The sequence below is a fragment of the Anneissia japonica genome, unplaced genomic scaffold, assembly GCF_011630105.1.
Source record: "Anneissia japonica isolate Jap-2015-1 unplaced genomic scaffold, ASM1163010v1 scaffold1165_len1893470_cov193, whole genome shotgun sequence".
NCBI lineage: Eukaryota > Metazoa > Echinodermata > Crinoidea > Comatulida > Comatulidae > Anneissia > Anneissia japonica.
Window position 1 is genome coordinate 1689233 of NW_022709613.1, and position 25061 is coordinate 1714293.

General features: G+C 34.2%; 4 protein-coding genes across 5 annotated transcripts in view; 3 read left to right on the forward strand and 1 right to left on the reverse strand.

Annotated features, from left to right (window-relative positions):
• The window catches only part of LOC117106902 (tripartite motif-containing protein 3-like), a 7118-nt gene extending 2089 nt beyond the window's left edge, over positions 1-5029 (forward strand). For both annotated transcript variants that reach the window (XM_033248423.1, XM_033248424.1), the window contains exon 2: positions 579-5029. In XM_033248423.1, coding sequence (XP_033104314.1) covers positions 579-2819 — 2241 coding nt within the window. In that variant the 3' untranslated portion in view covers positions 2820-5029. The remainder of the gene's footprint in view (positions 1-578) is intronic.
• A 797-nt stretch (positions 5030-5826) lies between these two features.
• LOC117106847 (nicotinate phosphoribosyltransferase-like) lies at positions 5827-16679 on the forward strand. Its single transcript, XM_033248320.1, has 13 exons — positions 5827-6197; positions 7445-7655; positions 8009-8139; positions 8802-8917; positions 9262-9458; positions 9899-10039; positions 10222-10306; positions 10871-10951; positions 11402-11504; positions 12680-12765; positions 13328-13399; positions 14032-14139; positions 14683-16679. The coding sequence occupies exons 1-13, from the start codon at positions 5957-5959 to the stop codon at positions 14758-14760; spliced, it is 1650 nt and encodes a 549-aa protein (XP_033104211.1). The 5' UTR covers positions 5827-5956; the 3' UTR covers positions 14761-16679.
• A 103-nt stretch (positions 16680-16782) lies between these two features.
• LOC117106836 (testicular haploid expressed gene protein-like) lies at positions 16783-21284 on the reverse strand (the record flags this gene model as incomplete). The annotated part of the gene is made up of 3 exons (XM_033248310.1): positions 16783-19526; positions 19793-19859; positions 21215-21284. Coding segments are annotated over 3 exons (690 nt in total), but the record flags the coding sequence as incomplete, so codon positions are not given.
• A 2386-nt stretch (positions 21285-23670) lies between these two features.
• On the forward strand, positions 23671-24884 carry LOC117106837 (QRFP-like peptide receptor). The gene has a single exon (XM_033248311.1). It carries the CDS (start codon positions 23671-23673, stop codon positions 24604-24606), a length of 936 nt encoding a protein of 311 aa, XP_033104202.1. The 3' UTR covers positions 24607-24884.
• The last annotated feature ends 177 nt before the right edge of the window (positions 24885-25061 follow it).

Sequence of the window (25061 nt, forward strand, 5' to 3'; positions counted from 1 at the left end):
ATATATATGTATATATATAAAACAATAATAATAATAATTCCATACTTCTATAGCGCATATATATATATAATATATAAATTATATATATATATATATATATGTATATATATAAAAATATATATACACCACTTTGTACAGATGCAGTCATGTTAAGAACATGGACTTATTATTCCATCGTGAAATTTATGCTGCTGTTAGTAAGTTCACTGCTTTTAACTGACTTTCGGCAAACTGGGTTTCGGCCAAATGGGATTCATTGTTTTTGAGTCAGCAAACTGGTACTCGGCAAACTGGGATTCGGCAAAGTGGTCTCGGCAATCTGGCATTCGGCAAACTGGATTTCGACCATCTGGCCTAGTTACCGTTTTTTCTAATTTCAATACAGTACTGGTATGTTTTTTCTTCATATTTTTTTACTTAATTTTACACCTAGGCTAACACATTCCATCCTTTATAACCATTTCAGCAAATAAAATGTGTTTTTTTTTAATTATTAATATGTACAGTTGTTGTGAGTGAAGTTAAATGCTGAGATTATAATCAGCTCTTAAACTTTTAAACTTATTTTATTTCTACAGATCCGTCAAGTGGCTTCATTTTGGAAGATATATCCAGTGCTCAGAGTGATGGTATTTTTCATTTTGTTTATAGAGGAAAGCATGATATTGAGGTGGTTATGCTTTAAAAGAAAATTATTACTATTTATTGTTATGATATCTGAAGAAGGAAATACCGAGGCCTCGATTCGAGTTTCCCTTATGCTTCTATTAGATTGCTGCTCTTGTCTGTCACATCAACGGATACAACGTACGCTGCCGTGCCAACACACAGTATGTAACAAGTGTATTGAGAGAAGTCGGCGTACTGGAATTCTCACTTGTGCCGAGTGTGGAACGTTGCACAAAATTCCAAAGGAGTGGACACGCCTGTTCCCTATTAATCTTCAACTTCAGCGAATTGCACAATGCTCTGATATGTATATGTCTAGGTCTGCTGTGGCAGAGAAACGAGAAGACGAGTCAGTAGTTATAAGTGGGGGAGGAGGTGAGGATGCTGCAAATTTAGAAGAGACGCCCATCGTAACTCTCCGAGAACGGCTTAAGGTACTTGAAACCTCTGAAGGAGTATATAGAGATATTTGCAAGAGAATTAACGAAGACATCAACAGGCTAGTTCAAAGTGGAGAAAAAGTAAAATCAACTGTTCGGGAAAGAATACAGGAATTGCGACGCCTCATTGAATACAGAGAGACAATTCTTTTTGATGAAATAAAAACAACAATCGACCAAGAAACAGAAATTTTGAGTACGAAGTTGCGGGAATTTCAAAAGGAAGTTATTGCAATTAGAGCGTTTTGTGTCGATGCTAGGGACCGCATTGCTTCCGAAGGTAGTTTAAATCTTGATGAGTTCCTCATAAAATCTTCGAAATGGATGGATGTTTTTCGCCAAGCTAAAACTTCGCGATCAAGAGTGCCAAAAGAAATAGTGTTCATCGATAGATCAGCACCCAAGAAAAGGCTAAAAGCTAATATCAATACATACGGAAAACTGACCATAGAATCAGCCATGACGAGGGACGATATCTCTACAGAAGATGTCATTTCAGAGGACAGTACACCAGCATCTACGCCTACTGAAGAATTGGACGAGCTAAGACAATCAACATTTTTACCAAGAACTAGGCAAAAAGACAAATTGTCCAAACTAGAAAATAGTAAGGAAATACGAATTGAGTTAGGTAACAGATCTAGGGTGTACTTAGAGGTTCCAAAGGCAAAGTTATTAAGTGCAGGGAATGGCCATTTTCGACACCACTCAATTGATAGTGGAATAGAAGAATTCACTTTTGGGGGATCGTCTGCTGATAGAAGATTCCACGTAGGTGAATCAAAAGAGCCGCATCATGATACGTCATCTGGTGCCAGAAGAAAATCTAGACCCATAAGGCAACAGGCCATATCTCCCATTGATTACTCAAAAAGTCGCATCAAATTAACAGTTGGTGGTTTCGGGAAGGAACGGAATTGTTTTAATGTGCCCAAAGGCCTTACGGCAGTCAAAGACGACATATTTGCCGTCGCTGACTGTGGAAATAATGCTGTAAAAATGTTTGACTCGTCTGCTGGGCGTGTTGTAGACATAATCAATTGTGAAGATATTATGAAGTTTTCTCTGCCCTCTGTTGTTGATGTGTGCACCTTTCAAAATACCAGCCTGTTAATAAGTATATCAAGAATGGGTAGTATTCTACATTACTCACGTAGGGGAAAGTTCTTAAATAGATTCAATGTATCCACTGCCGAGACATCCTCACCTGACATTTGGGGAATTGCGTCAGATAGCCATGACAATATTTACATTTGTGACAGAGCTAATGGTTGTGTACTACATTTTGATAAAGAAATGCAGAAGGTAAGAGACATGCGTTCTTATACAAAACGATCATGCCCATTTTATGTGGCAGTGGGTCCCGATAATCGTATTTATACTACCGATAGTACATCAAATACGATACTAATTTTTACTCCAGATGGACGTAAGTATGAAGAAATAAATTGTGAGAAACCTCCTTTAGGATTTCCAAAATTCAGGGCACTTGCCGGACTAGCTTTTGATACTAGTGGTCGTCTACTACTTGTCGACAGAGGTGAAGCTAAAATTATTGTTATGGAACCTAGGATGGGAAACAAATACATAGGCGTGGTCGGTAGTGATTCACATGCGTTCAACGTCGGTAAACCAGAAGGTGTAGCCGTTCTCCAAAACGGAACAGTCGTTGTATCAGAAACTTCACATCACAGGGCACTAATATTTTGAAGTAGATAGCAGGTCATTGTTCTACATGCAATTCCTCTAATGATAGCCCCTTCTAACATGAGCTAGTGTTGAACACCAACTTCAAAAAAATCACAAATAACTGATTTAAATGATAACTAGTGTTTAACCGAACCACCTGATAGTTTCCCAATACTTAATGACTGATAATGATACTGGTCATAAAACAAATACGGTATATAGTATACAGTACTAAAAAGTCCTCTAAAGTAACGCAAGTATTTCATATTAAATAATAAAGACCTTGTGTTTGCAATTACGTCATTTATGTTTACTTCAGCTAGTATAACAATCAAGTTGTTATGGAATAGTTTGATAATTTGATGTTACAGTGTGACACAAGAAATAAATACATTATACTAAAAATAGTCCTCGAAAATAAATAAATTAATATAAATTATTAGGCCTATTATATTTATATTTTATTTTCATTCGTATTAAGAAACAGCGATAACAACCGCCACTAACAGCTTAAAATACATACCGGTATATCATATATGGGCGTATATGATAATATTATTATTGTTAATAAATTATATATAGAGTAATATATGTTTAAATATTAAATAATAAATACCAAGTATTTCCGATTTTATAATTTGATTTGTATGTTTATTACAGTTATTAAACCATTAAGTTGTCATGGAATAGTTTGGTAATCCGATCTTATAGCCTAGTTAGACTATTTTGACGTTATTCGCTTTTATTAGATTTCATCCTACTTTTTTACAAAATTCATTATACATGTGTTGGAAGGTCATTTACCTAATGTAGTTGATACGGTATTGATTATGATTATCGTGTTGATTTTTTAAACGAGTCTTATAACTATACAATTAGGCCCTGCAATTGTGTTTGAATTTTTATACAGTACTAATTATTATAAATTGTTTAATCATGGTTTATTGTATTATTTTCAAATATTTGTTGAATGTTTTGTAGTAATTGTGTATGGTATTGTATGCTAATTGTTAATGGCGTTTATTCTGCTGTGTGGAATGATATAAAATATTATTTGCAACTTGTTTAATCATAAACGTTTATTGTATGTTTTCAAATATTTGTTGAATGTTCATTAATCAAATAATAAGTTGCTTTGAATATTTATATTAGGGAGCTTTCGATTTGCGCGACGTTGTAAACGTAGAGCGGATCCAGGCCTGAGCGGATCAAATCATCACCTGTGCGGGCCGTCCCTGGTTCTCTGATATTATCGGGCCGCCAAACTGGCGTCCTAGTGGCCCTATTCAAACCATCTACGCTGTTGCTTGCGCAGATAAGTTTATGTGATGACGTTATCATGTTGTCATGTAATCGACAGCTCCCTATTGATTTTTTAAAAATATTTTGATGTTAGAGTTAGATTATTCGTAAGCCTTATTCGATTTCATTATTGATAGATTTGTTTCTACATAGAATGGGTTTTTTCAGTTAAGGTGTCGGGCCGTTATTTCAATCTTTATCTATTAATGTATACTGGCTATTAGATCTTTGCATTAGAACTTAAGCTTACCAACAGCTGATCCATTTTGCAAAAAAACAATAAGCTATAAAATCATAATTGGTTTGGGGCCGAGTTGGCTTTGGGCCGAAGTGTCGTCTGGGGCCGAGTTGGTTTTGGTCCGAGTTGGTTTGAGCCGAATTGGTTTGTGCCGCTTTGGTTTTGGGCCGAAGTGACCAGCAAATGCTATTCGAATACACTAGTATTAATTCAGATGATCTTTAATTTGTAAAGTGATTTACTTGAAATTATTTTTTTCTGACCGAAATAGCTATTTCATTCTATCAATGAATAAATCCAATTGATCTAATGAAGAAATAATAAATCGTTCTTGTGATCGAGCTTCAGATTTGTGTACTGTGTGTCTTTACTTTTGAACGTGCTCTCGAAACTGAAAAATATGATAGTGTGTGTAACTTGGTCAGATGATGACTACACCATTAATCAATAATTCAATCAAGGGTTTTCATAACGCCAATGTCCACGGCAGTGCGACGTTCAGTGGTGGGTAGGTTAAGAGCAATTATAATTGAGTTAAGACGATGTAGGCCTATCTGATCTGTTGAACACACGCCTGCCTCTCAAAAATGGGGATGGGTCCTTCTCCCCCGTTCCCATTGCCACCACTGTTGAATACCATGGGATAGTCAAAGTGTCTGTGTGTTTGGTTAAATAATCTGAAAATTTTTAAACTTAGGGCCTAATATAAACAAAAAACAAAAAAAAAACAAAACCAAAAAAAAAACAAAAAAAAAACGGCAACTCCTTTTGACTAGAACGGCAATGGACCAAAACGGCAATAAGTCAAAACGTCAATAAACCAAATAAATAAATAAAACTTTAAACTACACATAAAATGGAGTTACAGCAATTTATATCATAGAAATAATAATAATAATAATAATAATAATAATAATAATACTATAACAATAATAATTCAGTAATAATAATAATAATAATAATAATAATAATAATAATAATAATAACAACAACAGGCATAATCATCATAACCTGTCTCTTATACACATCTTGACAGAGCTAATGGTTGTGTACTACATTTTGATAAAGAAATGCAGAAGGTAATAGAAGTATAAAAAAACGAAAAAAAATATTAATAATAATAATAAAAATAACAGGTATAATAACAACATACAAATTCAATAATAAAATGATTGGGGATTATAATAATAATAATAATAATAATAATAATAATAATAATAATAATAATAATAATAATAATAATAATAATACAACATACTGTACAAATTCAATAATAAAAGGTTTAGGGGGAAAACAATATAAAAGCAATAAACATCCAAATATTAAATTTACAATACAGACAAAATGAGACTTACGTCCCGCGCCTGGCGGCGCTTGCTCTCGGTATTGCTCCTTTGTATTGTCGTTTATTTTTCATTGCCATTTTGGTTTATTGCCGTTTTAGTGAAATTTTTTACACTTGCATTATTGATTTTGAAGTGTGCCCTCTAGAAATAAATTTATTCAACAGACAGTTTTGGGTTGGGATTCCCCACTGTTTGCTAGGGAGAGGCTGGATCACATGAAACCTGTTTGCAGCACCTAGGCCTAGTAGATTACAGTATTAACATTCAACAAAATGGAAAATTCACCAGAATTATTATCCTCATCGGACGTTCCAAATGGTGTTGTACAGCCGTTGTTGACAGATCTATACCAAATAACAATGGCGTATGCTTATTGGAAGGGCGAGAAACGCAACGCAGTCGCTGTCTTTGATCTGTACTTTCGAAGAAGTCCCTTCGCCGGGGAATTCACCATTTTCGCTGGCCTGGGAGATTGTTTAAAGTACCTACAGAAATTCAAGTTCTCTGAATCAGGTAGGTTCCATATTGTGTTTTCGCTTTTTCTATAAACTATAGGAATACAATAAGGTCCAATAATAATAGCAGGCCTAGGCCTAGCTACCCTTAGGTAGGCATAAATAATATTAATTAATAATACCTGGAAACTAATTCCTCCATGGTTGTTGTAACACCGCACCAACCAGCAAGTCTTTCTCTTTCGAACTCTGACATTCATAAAAAGTATATCTACAGATGACTGTTACAGTGTAATATAAAACAACAACTTTGTCCATATCAGATTTGCCATTTTTTATAAAATAACGAAATGTTGATGTTACTGTAAGTTAAGAATTTCCATTTTTGGTCGTCTTGCTTTTGCATGCCACCCCCAGATTTGTAAATAATATAATTATTATGAGATGTAGAAACATGTAATGCCTTGGGCTTTCAGTTGGAAGGTCGGGGGTTTGAGACCAATGCTTGTCACACCCTTGTGTCTTTTAGGTCAGACACTATCTGCATGGCAAATATAATTTGCCTCTCTTAATTCACCCAGAAGTTTAGATGGGTACCTGGTAGGAGGTGACTGATTACTTTTTAGACTCGTTAACACTCTGATCGCCAGGGATTTGAAAAAATAGTATCAGCCACCGCCAGACTTTTTAGCGAACTTTAACACTTTTCCGAAGCTTGTTGAGAGTGCGTATTGACATGTAATGAATATTACAAGACCTACAAACATCATAGCTTTACTGGTACCAAACACTTATTTTAGTCACAATCTGTGACTCGTAACAGTAAAATGAAAATTACTCGCTTTTGGAGATTTACGCAATTTCGCACAACAAAGCTGAGATAATCGCGATTTTGTGACAGTACATCATACCGCTACGCTCAATGTAAACAAACAAATAGTGAAATAATTTCAGTCCAGACTGAATATAATGTTCATATTGTTAGTACATGTCAGTAATTACCCCATCTATCGGATTCCGTTAAAAAACATGAAACATCGGAATCTCCATGTTTGGCAGTCAAGCAGTGCGTTACCAAACATGGAGATCCTTGTGTTTGGCGGGCAGATTGTTGAATGAGTAATGATAGATAACAATACATAACTCTCTCCAGAAAGCGGAGGAGATTGTACATTGATACATGATTGATTCTGTATCTAATGACCAGGGGAAAAGCACCTTGAGTAGTTAACTTCTATAATTGGATGTGTGCCCTATGTAAACCTTTAAATAAAATATTAATGATGATGACTCATTTTCCACCAGATATCACATATTTGAAATCAGTGTTGCCTTCGACGACAGAACCAGAGTTTTTTGAGTATCTTCAAAACCTAGACGCTTCGAAAATCACACTCTATGCAATTCCTGAAGGAACTGTTGTATTCCCGAGAATCCCTTTGTTGCGTGTAGAAGGACCCCTGCCTGTGGCCCAGCTTCTTGAGACCACACTCTTAACCCTGATTAACTACGCAAGGTAAACAAGAAACTATATTTGCAGAATTATTCCTTTGTAATTCGTAATTTCGATGCTTCTAACTTTCATCCATCGTTGTCATACAAATTATAATATTTTAAGTGCTTTGAGACTTCGGTATAAATCGCTATAAATCCGACTACTTTACATTACATTACTATTATAATATATTATATTAAATTTCACATGTGAAATTTAAGGACATAATTGTCTTTCATATAGTGTCTTGTTTTCATGAGAAAATAATTTTTTCATATATTGTACTTTCCAGATCATTGAAAACTAATCCAATGCTTGTATTACTACCGTACAGTATATAATAATTTGTTAAAAAATGTTCTCATTTCCTACAGTCTTGTGGCAACTAACGCAGCTCGATTTAAGTTGGCAGCGGGTGAGGAGAAATCCCTTCTGGAATTTGGTCTGCGAAGAGCACAGGGACCAGATGGCGGCTTGACAGCATCTAAATATTGCTACTTGGGAGGTTATTTATTTTAAATACATTTATTATACAGTGAACTTTAATGTAGCGTAATCTGGCAACTAGTTTTTGTGTCCTTGAGCAAGGCACTTTATCCATGTTTTATGGAAGCGGTTTGGTGCAGTGGAAATGGTTGGATTTCCCAACCTCAGGGTTGGTGTTTCATTCCTTCACTGTGCATTTCGCTTGTGTCCTTGAGCACTTTATCTACATTGCTTCAGTCTACCCAGCTGTATCAAAGGGTACCAGCAAATTTAATGGGAGTAACCTACGATGGACTAGCGTCCCACCAGTCGTGGCGCCAGTGGGGAGGGGGTGGGCATTTTTCCCCCGTCAGACAGGCCTGGACCCCCCCCCCCCTTCAACTGTTTTAATGGACCTAATGGATGGACCTTGTTGAATGGTGGCTGCTGTAGTGCAATGTCGAACCTGGTCAGTACACAGGGAGTCAATCCCCTACTCCTTTTGATAAAGTAGGTTATTGTTCATGCACATGTACTAATATCCACACAGAACCATCAGTTAACTTCCTATTCGATGGATGAGGTAATCGGAGCAAGGTGTCTTGAACACTGGCACTAGCAAGAAGGACACTCCAGTTTCAAACTCATTGTCCAATCCCATACTGCTGTGGCAACTGGCTAACTTCTTTTATTTCTACATAGGTTTTGACGGTACAAGTAATGTGCTAGCAGGGAAGCTTTATGGTATACCAGTCCGTGGAACTCATGCTCATGCCTTTGTCTCATCATTTACCAGCTTTGATGAACTGTCAGAAATTGTGAGTTGCTTAAGACTGGCATGTGCAAGAGTTGTCTGTATACTTTAAAGTGCTATGCTTTGTGGTAAGCAGGTAGCTTTCAGGTACACTGTGATATAGATCTTAACCTGGATCGGTGCCACTACAAATTATTAGACAACCTCACCATTTTGTATTGTAAATTTAATATGCTGACATTCCTGTCAGTTCAACAAGAACTTGGCCAGCAATGTAAATAACCAAGTGATATGCAAGAACACACATTTTTAAAAGTATGTCTACCCATGGCAGTCTATGTGTTAAAACAAGCCAATTATATATTTCCTTTCCTCTGTATTCATAATTATCTATGATTGGTCTATTAGGATCTCAAACCAACCAATGAAAATGGAGAAAAGAAAGATTTTATTGCTTTATGCAAGAAATGGTTATCACAGGTGGCCAGACATCTGGAGATAGTTGAAGAGCAGACCAACTCTAGTGAGCTAGCAGCTTTCATCTCCTATGCATCTGCATTTCCAACCGGTTTCCTAGCATTAGTTGATACCTATGATGTCTTCAAGTAAGTTTCTGATATCTTGATAAAATATAAAAATAAACAATTTTTTTTCTACAACTAAATCTGAATTAGGTAGGGCAAAATTACACCTATACATGTTTCTCCTGACGCAAATCCATTTATTGTCTATTATTCCATCACGACAATAACAATTACTATAAATCTGAATTGCATATAAAAGTTTGTGGAAGATGGTGACAGAGTTGGAATGAGGTAGTTTGTGGTGATTTTAAATCCAACACTGTTGTTTGGGATATGACTCCAGATGGACAACAGTAGAAGAATGACATCATGTTAACACATCTACCCCATGGAAAAGCTGATATTTAACAATATTTTATGGTCTTACATTTACTTAACATTAATAACCCAACACAATATCAGCATTTGTAATGTATTAAGATTCGTAGTTGATGCTCAATGAAATTTTTTTTTTTTTTCAGGAGTGGTATTCCTAATTTCTGTACAGTTGCTCTAGCTCTGAATGAGCTAGGCTACCGTTCCATTGGTATCCGTCTGGATAGTGGCGACCTTGCCTACCAGTCGAAACGCATTCGCTCTATATTCAAAAGCATAGGAAAAATGTAAGTCTGATATTCTGTACTTCATTGATACTTATGTATTAGTATAAAAAAATATAAGATCATGCTGTTTAGAGAAAGATTGTCAAAAGGTTTCAACTGACAGACTAATGATAGTCCACTGGGCATTCAGGTGAGATGAGTTTTAAGAAAATTGTTATCTCTCACATATTTTGTCTTTGCAGGTTCAAAGTTCCTTGGTTTGAAGATGTAACTATTGTTGCCAGTAACGACATCAATGAAGATACTCTGCATTCCCTCAACGAACAAGTAATTACATTTTTTTAAAAATAAATTTTCATATGTAAAACTATAAATATTTGGTTTTTTTTTCATCTGTTTGTTTAATACTGCTGTGTATGTAGCACATAGAGATGAATGCTATGAGCAATGTGGACATCTATTCATCATTCTGCTTAGACAATATTGATAATCCTTGATTTTTTATATAAAATTGTTATTTGTAATTAATCACTGAATTGACTAACTTTGCATATTTGTTTTGCACCTACAGTATTTTTTTTTGTGCCTAATATTATATTATAATTTCAAACATGTAGTGATAAATTTATTTCTTTACATCACTTTATTTTAGAAGGGCATGCCATCCTGCTCTTTGTCAATATATACATTTGATTACAGTAAAGTATTTTTATTGTTTGATACATTGATTGGGTGGTTGATTGATTGATTGATAGGTTAATTATTGGTTAATTTATTGAATATTGAAAGGATATTGAATATTACAATACTATCATTTTAACTTTAGAAGAAAATAAATATATTTTTTTGTTATAGATTGAAGATTTTAATGTATATTGTATATACCTACAGGTACATGAGATTGACTCCTTTGGTATAGGTACTCATCTGGTAACCTGTCAAAGGCAGCCTGCTCTAGGATGTGTCTATAAGGTAAAATATTTATATGAAATTACCACAGTTGATCAGTACTATAATTTTGATAATTAATAGTAAATAAGATTTGTGTAGTACTCAAACCCATTGAAAATGCTCTTTGGTATAAAAGATAGTAATGGGAACATATCAGAATGACTAACATTATAAAATGTCCAAAAACTAAATAAAAAATCAATGGAAAACCCAGCATATTAAACCAACACAAAAGTTCACCAAAATGAAGGGGGAATAATGGTAGTAGCATGTCACCCACTGCAGCTTATGATCTGTCTCTTATACACATCTAGATGTGTATAAGAGACAGAGACTGGCATGTGCAAGAGTTATAAGAGACAGGTGTATATTTTGTTATTTTACTATGTTAGAAAGAAGTTAAAGAATCTTCTCAATATATAACATGCATGTAGCATTAAATGATCGATTGCTTTTTATTGTCATCTAAAGCTTGTTGAGGTTGATGGGAAACCTAGAATTAAGCTGAGTCATGAAGTGGAGAAGGTGACAATACCAGGAAGGAAGCAGGTCTTTCGACTGTATAGCCATGATGGTAGGTGGACCCAGGGTTAGTGTGGTCAGATAGGTCACCATTTAAGAATTTAAATCTGTCTCATTTGGAAGATTATTTTTGATTTTTGTTAATCCTTTTTAAGCTACAAAAACAATAGTATGTCCTGCATTTATTTTTTCTCATAAAAGGTCTTTAAATTCTCTGCTTTGCTAAAGAAGTGAATAAAGAGATATAAAGATAATGCAAGATAACAGTTCTTATAACAAACATCTACCATTTTCATATAAAATGTGACAAAGACAAGCCTAACTAGTCACTTGTCGCAAATCGTGTTTCAGAGAAAATGGCCAAAACATGCTGGAAAATCAAATATATATATATATATACATCATGCTATGCTGTTATTTTCTCCATTTTCAATGTTAAAAGAACACTTTTTAAGGTTTTGATGATAGTTTCTGCATGAGAATTGCCCGAAATCATAAACTTTCAAGGATGATTTCTCATATTGTTCTTTAAACAGCTGTATGTTTAAAAGCTTGTAACTTTATAATAAAGGAAATGTTAAATTTAAATGATTTTTTTTTACCATTTTATACCTCTTATTTTACTTTTTAACCCTTACTTTTTAATACTTATTAATAACTCAAAATTGATTTTTGCGACGAATGACTGGTTTGGCTTGTATTTGCACACAAATAAAGTTTAGAGGACTAAATATAAAATAAAATGCCATTGCAAAAGCCGCACACTCGCGTATAAGGCGACCTGCGTATGAGACGACCCTCTGAATTTAAGATTTTTGGACGATTTTTTTGTACGTCGGGCGTATAAGACGACGCATCCCTCCAGTTTTATCGTCGGAATTTCTACTTTTTTCTGCTCTTTATGGTCTAGATACTGCATCTATCTGGCTAAAAACAGAGCCAAATGCAAGGCTAATCTTCCAATATAATACCATTTTATGAGTTTTGAAATATTTCATCAATTGACCCCCCCTGTTTTTCGATTGTAATTTGCTATTTTAAGCCTTGGCTTATACGCGAATACATAAGGTGTGTGATTTAGTTTTTTCAATGTTTTGTTTAGAAATGCCATACTATAAATTTGTTATTGTAATACAGTACAAGTATAGTTAGGTTTGTGTAATTCTTTGTATTTGTTTCTACCAAAATAAAGATATAATTCTAATTTAATTATTTAAAACTTTTCAGGTAAAGCTCTAATAGACTTACTACAACGTGTTTCAGAGCCTGCCCCAGAGGAAAACAAACGAGTGTTATGTAGGCATCCATTTAGCGTAAGTTACCAAAACAAATATTCATCACTCAATAACTTTAATATGATGTAATTTCAGTTTTCATCACAATCTTATGGAAGAATAATATTTTAATATGTGTAATATTATTAAGTTTTTGTGAATAAATAAAGTGACTACAGTATCTGTAATTATCTACTCATCCTTCTCCCTCAATGGCATAGCAGGGAGTCAAGGGGCTGTCTCTTATACACATCTAGATGTGTATAAGAGACAGTATACACGAAACATCATCCGACACCACAACAAGGTCCAAGCAAAGAGTAAATCCTTGCCAAGCCACTAGGGCCCATAGGGCTGGAGCGCATCTTCAGTTTCTGCAGCCTAGAGTGGATGACAGTATAATACAGTCCAACACAAGTTACCCCCTCGAGTTACGATCTCGAGGTTGGGCAACCAAACCATTCCCAAAGTGCGAAACTGCTTGCATAAATCCCTAATGTTGTCTTAAAAGTAAACACAATCCATATTAACCCCACCCCTTACCTAGTAGTCATGTTGTTTTGTCATTGCTTATATTTTTTGCTTTATGTTTGTCATCCAGGAATCTAAGCGAGCATATGTGAATCCATCAAGAGTTGAAAAACTGCATGTAGTCTTTTGGAAAGATGGCAAGGTAAGATGGCAATTGGAGAACTTAGTGTTAGGGCGACACTTTTTTAATATCGTTAGAGGAGAAATATAGAAATAAAATTTTGTTTTCTTATTTAGGGCATATAATTTTACCAAGAACATCCAGATGGAGGAGAAAATAAAGATAAAATTTTATTGTTGAATGTAAACAGTGTAGTAATGGGATGGTTAAATAAGTTAAATTTATATAATTAGCATGAAATATACATATCCTATTTTTGAAGATTTCAGGGCAGCAGGCGTAATAAAAGTAAAGAAAATCATTTATTTTCTTCTGAAATTTCCATTTTTTCGTGCCAGCGTTTGCGCTAATTGGCCAAAATATATATATATATTATTGGTAGGCGGTAGGTTCACTAAACAATGTATAAAAAATTTTGTCTAATGTTCAGGCCTATAAACATACATGCTATTGTGACAAAAGCAGAGCGTTGACAAAAAAGTTAAAATGATTTTCACTAAAAAAGATCGAAAACCTAATAGATAATTGTATGATACACAATCATATACCAATTAATATTGTACATATTTTATAATAATACTGTACATAATAAAGAACATATTTTATAATTATATGGTACATAATAAAAAAAGTTAACAAACATGTATTTCCAGATTGCTAAACCCTTGCGATCACTACAAGAAGTGCGTGCAGATACTATTGCATCTATCAAGTCTTTACGGGATGACCACAAGAGGGCGCTAAATCCAACACCTTATAAAGTGGGTTTTTTTTTTTCTTAAAGGAAATTTTTTTGAATTATGGAGCTCTATGATGCTGCCTTTCTTTTAGAAACACTTTAAAACAGTGCACCGGCAAATCCATGATTTCAAGTAGGGTGGCGAGGAGTGGCAAAGAGCTGTCTCTTACAGAGGGTGCGGCCTGAATTATACTTAATGGATAAATTGCCTTTCTCAAGTGTAAACACCTAGAAAATATTAGTCAGCCCCTTGTGCTACTTTGGCGAGTTTAACAATTTTTAGATTCAAAATTTTTGTAGAGCTGTGTTATCCCTTCTTGATAGGCCACTATATATTTGGATTAAATAATAAGATAAAATGAGGGTAAAAGATATTCTACTTGTTGGGATAACTTTATTTTAAATCTTTTTCAGGAATTGTTTCAAGTGAATAAAGTAAAAGATTTCATAGAATAAATTAATAAGATGAGATTTTAACATGTTGGACATGAACTGGTGTTCCTGGCAGGGAACGTGTTAAATCGTTAACAGAATGTAATTTTCTTTTTTCTCAATATATCAATAGGTATCGGTGACTGACGACCTGTATCGTTTTCTTCATAAACTTTGGTTGGACAACGCCCCCATCGGAGAACTTTCTTAGACATACTGTTCCCGTCTCAGTTTTAGAGCAGGAGATCGCTGCTTCTGAATGTCAGAATGATTTTTGCTGATTAATAGTCTGTCAAAAAGGGTTGGTGGGTGGGAGGTTGGAGATGTGGTATATACACTGTTTGCGATTGAACAATGCAAGTGAGTGCCTTTTACATTTAACACCAAATATTAATTTATGGAATGGTAGATATATAAAACAACAACCTCCTTTATTTTCTTTATATAGATAATTTATAACATTTTCGTTAGATAAATAAATGTATAATGATTCAAATGTCCATTTTCTGTATGTTCATAGATATTGCTAAAATACAGAGCTTTCACATGAATTCCGTCTAATAACATTCATTTAAAATTATGAGTGCAATATGAATGTTGAAAATCAATCCTCCATTTGGTAAAATACGTGCAATGTGCCAATGGGTATGATATGACATCATTATGCCCATATAATATGGTTAATTCACTAAAAAGATTTTCCCATATATGGGCAAGTAACAAAAAAGTCTTGTTACATAAAATGAGGGATGTCGTGGCGAAATGTTTAAGTTGTTGCACAGCACAATATTAAGTAAATAAGCTGTAAAATATGGGAGCTCAAAAAATTGCCTAAAAATCCAAATTTGTTTTTCATTATAAGATCAACAATTTAATGTTAATCATTTCCCAAAGTATTAGTTCTGGAAATGTCATACAGACGCAGGACTTTTAAAAAACCCCCCTCCTAACAATAATGGACTGCTATTTGGAAATTTTTGCAAAGCTCCCAGAAAATGACAGGCATTTGTAGAGGTACGTGACTATGTGTGGGTTGTGGGAAATGCATGTATTCCTAGCCCCGCCATGACCACGTCTAAATTGATTGGTCAGTTGTTAAGCTTGATTAATACATGGCAGTTTTGTTCCAGCAATTGCTATTTTCCCTAGCAGAAACAAATAGATATATAATGATCACCAGATCGAACATGGAATGCATGATCATTGTTTTAGGATTCATTGTTGTATTTGAAGAATGGCAACTTGTACACTTAAATAGCCCCTAATCTGGATCTGTAACAAATAGGGGCATGTACACCTGTGTTTCCAGTGAGTTTAGCCACTTAAAGTCCTTGTTCTGTTTCTGTAACACAATGTGGGCTGTATATAATATGGCTTAAATGTTTTATAATCCCAATAAAACATTGTTATTGTATTGGTATGAATATGTAATGTAGATTTATAATACTGTATATGAATTGAGGGAAAATATTGACACCTCAAAGGAGACATCATAGCATGTTAGACCTTTTTACCATCGGTATTTGGTGATTTGTTTATTCAGTGTCTCAAGCTAGGATGTATTAGGTGTAAAAAAATACAGTAGTTTATAAACTTGTATACTGTTTTAAACCAGAATATCCAAATGATCGTATAAGAATACAGAGGAAAATATAAATATAAGGATGTTTTAGAATGTTATCAATACAATAAACTGGATAGATATATTATGATGAATGTTTTTTATGCAACAATAATGATATTACTTTAATAATGTAATACAGTAATTACTTTTTCATATATGCAATAAATATATAATACCAGATAACATTTTTGTGCCAGATTTCTTTTCATGTATATGCTTTCCTAATTGTTGAATTACAATAGCAATTGTCCAGATTGTTCACACACTCTTGCAAACATCTCCTGGAAACTAACCTCTGTAAATTTAGAACATGTTTTTACTACTATATACCACTGTATTATTGTATGAAGTTCGTGGGCATTATAGTATGCACCAAAATATAAGGTGTTTTCTTAAACCTGATTAATTTTAATCAATTTTTAAAATTTGAAGGGTCAATTTGGATAAAAACAATTTGTAGAAATATAATACTGTAATAGGCCTAATACAACAGAACAGAAAAATATTTTGAATGAAGCATTTTTTCCCAATGTACCAAAAATCATTTAGTACAATAATAACTATGAAACAAATCATAATCAAATTACAAATATCAACAAGACATCTTGGAAGTTGCATTTTGCATATTTATTAATCAGTCACTTCACACTCCACTGATTAATATAAAACAAAAGTAAGTTTAAATACTGTATTTTCAAGAGTGAAATAATGTTCTAACATGCATAGGTGATTTTTGAAAACACATTCATACACACAACAGTGATGTTTGTAACTGTTTTGAAATGTAAAACTGGAATAAAATCAGAAATAAAAAAAACTTTGTTGACCTGAACAAACCGTAAGTATAAATAGCATAAGCACTGCTAGGTGGGAAGACGTAAAACTATCAAAAAGTAATAGGTGTGGGAAGACACCCTTAAGTTAACTTTGCAGGACACTTAAATCAGGGGACCCAGCTGCAATTTTGGTATGTAGCATTATGGTAGGGTAAAATCAAAGATAATAAACTGTTAACTGAAAATAAAAAGCACAGTGCGTTGTCTGCTTCACACACGTACCCTGGTCATTGGATAAAAAAAACACAAACACATTACCTGATGGAGAATTCAATGTTGCAGTTAGTGATAATAATAATAATCATAAATAATCATAATAATAATAAATAAGAATGTGAACAGATAAGTGCAAACACTGTGGCAACCACTCCCACATAAATGAATTATAAGTGTCACTTATATTTATAATTTGTGCCATTATTTTAAAGCTGTTGAATTTTAGAACTGTGGACTTATTTCTATTCAATAGTAGTTAGCACCAATATTCATCTCATGATCATCGTGCATAAAGCATAGAGGTATGGTGTATTATTAAGAATAATTTTTTTATGCACTATAAGAAAATTAGTGTACATATATCATATATAGTATTTACTGGAAACATTGTCGCATGCATTGAAAGGTACGTATATACTGTACTATACAAATAAAAACAAAATTCAAACAAACAGTATACAGACCTACTACAATTTGAATAGATGTTTTTGAACGATTAATAAAATTTATCATGAATGTACTCTAGAATTTTACTAGAACATGCTATGTGGCTATTTGGTATGCTAACACGTTGCAGTGTATCCTATCAGAATGGCACGATTCTTACATGTAGGCCTACTTAAGCCAGATACATGATGATATGTAGGAACTGTTATTGACGACAAAATATTTATGGCATATAAATAACAAAAAATAATCTCTTAAAAAAATTAAGTTTTCGACCTTTCTGCACAACTAGATGGGTGTGTCTGACTGTGACCTCAGCATACTGTATTTAAGCAAATATACAAAAGTTACACATGGTCTATGAAGCGGCAGTAAACATGATATTTGCGCAAAATTAAATGCTTATACGGCTAAAGCAATACTTTTGTTGGAATATGTATGCATACATATTTGTAATTCTTTGGTATTAACAGTTAATGTAAATATTTTTTCTGGCGCAATCTATATAACAGTTTCTAAAAATCATATTTCTGGCAAGGAGGCCTACAGTGCAGATGTAAACATGATAAAAATGTGATGAAAGCATTGTTTACTATTGAATAATCTGTCAATTTACTTTTTCTTTGGCATTTGCATTTACATAATGATATATTTAAATTCCCAAATCCTACAAAATGGAAAGTAATAATGAAATTATACTGTGCTTTTTGCCAATGGACAAACCAACACAAACTGCAGCCTTCTCCGCTCCCAGTGAAGTACCGGTATTGTCCTGATTGTGCACAACTAAATGTCACAACATCCTACCAGGCAACCATTTATACTACTGGATGGAGAAACAAGTGCAAGTAAAGTGCTTTGCCCAAGGACACAAGCGAAATGCACTGTGAGGTGTTCGAAAACTCCCAACCTTAAGGTTGAGAGTTCAAACCTTATATTAACCACTGTGCCACCCTGGAAGGAATGTGCAAAAAACGATACAAATAATATTTGTATATTTTATATGATAAAGGTTAATGCAAAATAATTTTATAAAAAGGGCTAAAATAATATAATATTTACTGTAACTCGTTTAACTATAGCATTAATAGGTACTACTACTAGGCCTACTGTGCATTAATAAACAAATAAATACCACAATAATATGAATTTACAATTATAATGAATATATTGTTTATTGATTTTTTCCTTGAGTCATCAGAGCTAAGTGAAAACTTTTTTGGTATCTCGTAACTTAAACAAAAAGTATAAAATAAATTTGGTGGTTAAAATATTGCGCTTTATTTTTTAAGCAAGTTCATCTAAAATTTCTTCTGCCGAACCTTCCGTGGAACTGGCAAGCAAAGTTCTGCTATACGTGGCGTTGCACGGGCATTTCGTGCAGCAGGAGACACTCTGTATGGATCAAAATTGTCTAGTTTTCCACGACTTTTTGGACGTGCTAACTGTTGTATGCGTAGTGTTGCGATGGCCTTGAGGGCTGGGTCTTCCACAGGCCATTGGACAGTGCGTGCATACTGGTACGAAGGGTGGGTCTGGCGTGACTCAGCTAGACGTTCTACCCAAGGACTGGCCTGAGCTTTCTTTGCAGCTGTAGATATTTCTGGATCCCACTTGTATGAGTCGAACTCCCAGCTTTCTTTGATCTTTAATGGATGGTAAACCTTTTCTTGCGCCAGTTGTTCTATGCGTGCACTCGGCTCAGCTTTTTGTGCGGCTTTTGATACCTGTGTCGTGACTACACGCTCTGGTACGTACTCTCGGTGAACTGATTTTGGTAAACTCAGACTTTCTATTGTACTGGTAGCTACATATTGTAGTGCAGATTTTCTTACTGGCCATATTGGATATGATCTTCAATAAAGAAAAAAACATAACATACAGTATCTTATTAATCATTCATTTCAAATATTTTAAATATTTATTATAATTATACTTTTATTGGATGGCCAATTAAATCGTCAGAGAGGTAGCCAATCATTTTGTCACACTGCTTTGAAAAGGCATTTACAGTCTAACATCTCAAAGCACCTAGAATTTGCTTACCTCACAACATGTTGGGATCTGAGGAGATTGTTTATCGTTGTATATCTGAACTTATATTATCAAATTATACATACCTATCACACTCATAGCCTGGGTTTGCAACCTTATGACCACACAGCTGTTCTTGTCGTGGTGTAAGCACTACATTCAAATGAGTGAAAAATTGTAAAGTTATATTTCATTTCATTTCATTTATTTGTCTCTAACAATTAGAATGTACATAAATATAAACGGCAAGGAACAATCACAAAAGTACAAAAAACAGAGACAGGACACTCCAAAAGTAAAATCAATCACTGTCGAGTGGAGGCCCTTTACAAGAAAAACACAATACATACAATATAAAATTCTTCAGAAAGATAAAAAAATCAAAAGATAAATATTGAAAAATAGAAAAATGAGTAAAAATCAATAAATGAAAAAATTTTATTTAAAAGTTATTTGAGATATAAAAATATTCAGATAAGCATTAAAATTTATCTTAAAATATTCCAATGTATAAATGTCAAACAAATCATTTAAAATTGCATTGCACTTAAAATATATAAAACAAGATTAATTATAATTATTAAAAAGAATGGTTAAAAATTTAAAATTTAATTTAATAATTAAGAGTTAGCATAATGTTTATATATTAAATATTAAATAAATGATAACAATAACATGGAAATACTGTATTAATATTGTACATGTACAATAACATCAACAGTAACAGTACAAATACCAACAACAAAGTATATGTAATTGAATGATAATAATAAATTGAAATATTAAGTATTAAGTATATTATGTTATAAAAATATTATTTTGTCACTGGCGCTTTCTCCATACCCATGTTACTACCATGTGACTGGTGGTTGTAATTGTACAGTATACAGCGTTCGATTTCCAGCATTTTTTGTGTGTAGCAAATTATAATGCTATGCACTTTTTGTTTTGTGTAGAAATCCAAAATTGTGCATAGCATTTTTTTCTGCAGTGATAATGAATGATTATTAAAGAAAAGAAATGACACTTTTCAATAAGAAAATCACAGTGATGCATCTTTATTTTCTAACACTAAAATGTGAGTTAACATTGTAAACACAGGAGAGAAGCCCCACTCATACTTAAACCAGCTGCATGAACAACAACATTGTATGTGTGCACTCGAAGTAAACAAGAATATTGCGTTATTTTTGGCCAAAAACATTGATAACAACTTGACTTTGACTGTTTTTAAACAATTTTTGGGACTTTTTTGTGCACCAAGCCTCTTAGTTTTTACAGCCAGGCCTTGCTGAAGACTGAATCGGTAATTCTAGGCAAATAATTACGTCAAATTTTATTGTGATGCATTTGTGGAAGCGCTTCGCAATCAGTTTAAAAAGCATCACATTTTGCGATGCAATACTGGGTAAATCGAACACTGAGTATGTTGTAATGTAAAATAGCGAAATCACTAACAAACACTTGGCTAATGATTACCTAGCAACGAATTAATTGCGGTTACTTACCAAACACAGTGGTTCCATCTGGCCCAGGCTTTAAGGGCAATTTGTCAATAAAGTAAACAGATTGTCTATAATGATAGTTTTAGAAAACACATGGTCTTATTAATCAACCTAACATTTTAAGGCAATTATTCACAAATAATAATTAAGTGTAATACTTTAGTAGCAGCAGTGGTGGTGCCAGCAGCGGACATGACTCGCTCAACCAAAACAAGAATTGTATTAATTTTCCTTAAACTTTTGAAATGTTCTTTTGATATGTCTAAGAACAGTTTTAAATCGCTAGGGGTGGCACCAGTGGGGTGGCCGGGAGGACAAGGCCCCATCGGGAAGAGCTGCTCCCCCATCGATTTGTCTAAGAAAAGAAAAAAACTTATATATGCATTTTTTACATATTAGTAAGCTCTTGACTTGATTACAGTCAGAAGTTAAATGAGCCTTTGAAAACAGAAATTGTCATATTTTCTGGGGGATTTGTCCAATGTGGATCAGTCCAATATGGATCACTTGAGTGATTTTGAGCGATACCTGATCACGCCCGCTTACGCTTTCGTCAGGGACATCGGAACTCCCCGTCAGGCAAAATTCTGATGCCACCCCTAAAAATCACACAGAATTAAAAAATGGTTTAGAAAATGTGCTTTTATTGTCATAGTAAATTTTTAATTTTTCTATTTACTTTAATTTCACCCTCTTTCAGAAGATGTTTTAAATTCAGGCTCAGGAGGGGAAAAAATGCTTTTTCTAAGACACAAAAAGCATATTTGATGGAAAATGGTTAATTAGATACCATATTTTTTTTAATTTTTAAAAACTGTGGAAAAAAGTTTGGTTATTCCCCTTTTTCACCCAGTTTTAAATATTTCAAAAATCTGTGTCTCAATAACATCCAATATACTTTTTGTGTCTTATAAAAATCAGTTGTGACATATGTGACAAAGACTAGCCAAACCAGTCCACTCATCGCAATCATGTTTCAGGGAAAATGGCCAAAACATGCTGGAATGTCAAATTTAAAAAAATCTATTTTGTTGCACTAAACTAACCTTTATATATGTATACATCATGCTATGCTGTTATTTCCCCAATTTTCAATGTTAAAACTACACTTTTTATTAAAGGAATTGATGATAGTTTCTGCATGAGAAATGCCCGAAATCATAAACTTTGAAGGCTGATTTCTCATATGGTCTTTAAACAGCTGTATGTTTAAACGCATAAAACTTCATAAGGAATTGAATTATTTTGTTACCATTTTATAGCTCTTATTTTACTCTTTAACCCTGTATTACCTCAAAATCGATTTTTGCGACGAGTGACTGGTTTGGCTTGTCTTTGCCACATATCAAGAATTGTTTTTCCTCCAGAGACTGACTGCAAGTTGACTATCATTCTAAAACAAATGTTTAGAGGCTTTCCATGTTTGAATAATACAGACGGATAGACCTTCTGTAGGGCAAATGCGAAACCTTATTCGCGCCACCTAGGTAGGGAACTGGCATTGTGTCAGGGCAGAGGCGGATGATTGACACTTTGAGACCTAGCGCTGTTTTGCCACCACACCTTATTATTGTAAAGTCATCATGCTTTTTGTTTTATAATTTTATGTAAAGTGCAAAGAAGCACTGCGCAAAATAGTAAATTACTTTATTATTATTATTATTTAAGGGACATATACTGCTATACAAGTTTTTAAAATTGGGTTTGATTTTTTTTTTTTATGAAAGGAGGACAATGTGGGGTCCTTTGGGCAGTGACATATCTAGGAGTCCTGCAATGGGGCTGATGGGGGAGGGGGAGCACAAAGGTGGAGTGGGTGGATTGATGAGAGCTTATAAGGAAAAAGGGAATAAAAGTATAATGTAACAATAATAACAATAATAATAATATTAATAATAAAAATCGTAATATACATATCAGCAAATACAATAAACAGTAATACAAAAATTATATATATAGGCCTACAGTATATATTGGCTGGCAATTGCTTCGGCCTCGCCAGAAAATCTGTTCTTCTCTCTAAAAAAGGAAGGGAACATATTTTGACAATAAAAACGATTAATAATACAATTGCTGGTTACTAAATATTTTATTAAAATGCGTCATTAACCTACCTCTGGCTACAGTTGCCATTTAAATCGTTTTAGTTTAATATTAACTTTTTAAAATAACAATATTAACATTCTGTCCTCTCCCAGCCCACACAAATCACATGTAATCTTCGCTTTGTTGACACTTCGTTGTTGCGATGGAGAAGAATGAATGGTTGTTAGGAACGCTAGGTACAAGCGCAGCGCACTTCCGCTTTTATTTTGTAAATAGCGCCCTCAACTACATATATATTTTTGTACTTTTTTCCAGGATTGGAGTCAGTTTTGTAGAGGTGTGACAGCAGAGTGTGTCGTTATTTTCTATTTAGTACTGTGGCCCCCCAACGTTGAAGGGTTTCTGCAATATAAATGGAACTCGTTTGGGCATGGAATCACCCAGAGAGATCAGAAGGTCATGCTCATATTTGGTTCTGTGTTTATACAGTAATCGGAATAAGCGGGTTTCTTGCAAACCTCTTGGTGCTCATTGTATTCAAACACCTCAAGTTATCTTCAACTGACCGAAACAAAGTGACTACTACGTTGATAATCCATCAATCCATTATTGACCTGATTTCAAGTATAGTATTTCTTCCCTTTTACACAATTCCCGAGGGGTGGCTGATCCTGGACGATTGGGCAGGCAGCATATTTTGCAAATGTCGGTCAATATTCTGGATTTTGGCGGGATCTTCCACTGGCAATATAGTTTTAATCGCCATCGAACGATACTTTGCGATCGTACATCCAATCAAACATTACGTACATTTTAGGAAAGGAACTGTTTTGAAGATTTTGCCACATGTGTACATATACGGAATCGTAAGCTGTGTACATTTAGCGTTTATTGCTGACCTGAACGAATTCTACTATTGTGAATATTACTGGAATAAAATCCAAATTCAGAAACTTGGCGGGATTCACGCTCTCTTATTTATGTATATACTTCCAACTGTTATTATTGTATTCGCTTACGGAAAAATTGTTTACAAACTGTATGTAAAAAGACTCCGGGGGCCTAGATGTTTTAACAATCGACGAGATGAAAACCAGAGAAATATCATTGTTACGTTCATTATTGTTTCAATTGCGTACATGGTGTGCTGGACTCCGGATATGATTCTTTATTTTGTATATAACTTAACGGGGGGTGAGAAGCCGCCAAATATGAGCAGTGGTAATTTGCATCGTTCAACCGTGTTGCTGTCCGTCAGTAATGTGGTAGTTAACCCCTTCATCTACGCATTAAAATACAAACTATTCAGAAAAGGATTAATCAAAATTTTTAGAAAACAAGACGGTTAAATCCAAAAAAAGAAGGTTTTATTAGAAATAAACCAGAGCAAGAGCGCAGACCTGTTTTGAAAGGTTGGGCGAAGGGGGAAGGGACATTCCATAAGACCACACCCAGGGGTTAATTTTTTTTGGAGGGGGTGGGGGCGCCTGCGACGCGCTCCAACCCCCGATATCACAAACATTTTTTTTTCTTTTTGGGATAATTGTTTTATAGATACTCAATTCCTTAGAAAGGTGATCATACGATTCCAACTAGCCTGGTGTGCGACGGAGTATAGTATAGTAGGCATATCGCTTCTAAATAATATATGCCTTTTTTTGTTGTAAGATCTGTAAGAGCTTTTAAGGGCGTACCATTTCAAAAAATCTTCCTATTTTAGGGGGGGGGGGGAACGACACCCTCCCAAACGCGCCCTTGCTAGTTGCTACGCACTTCGATTGGTCGTCCATTACTTTGGCACACC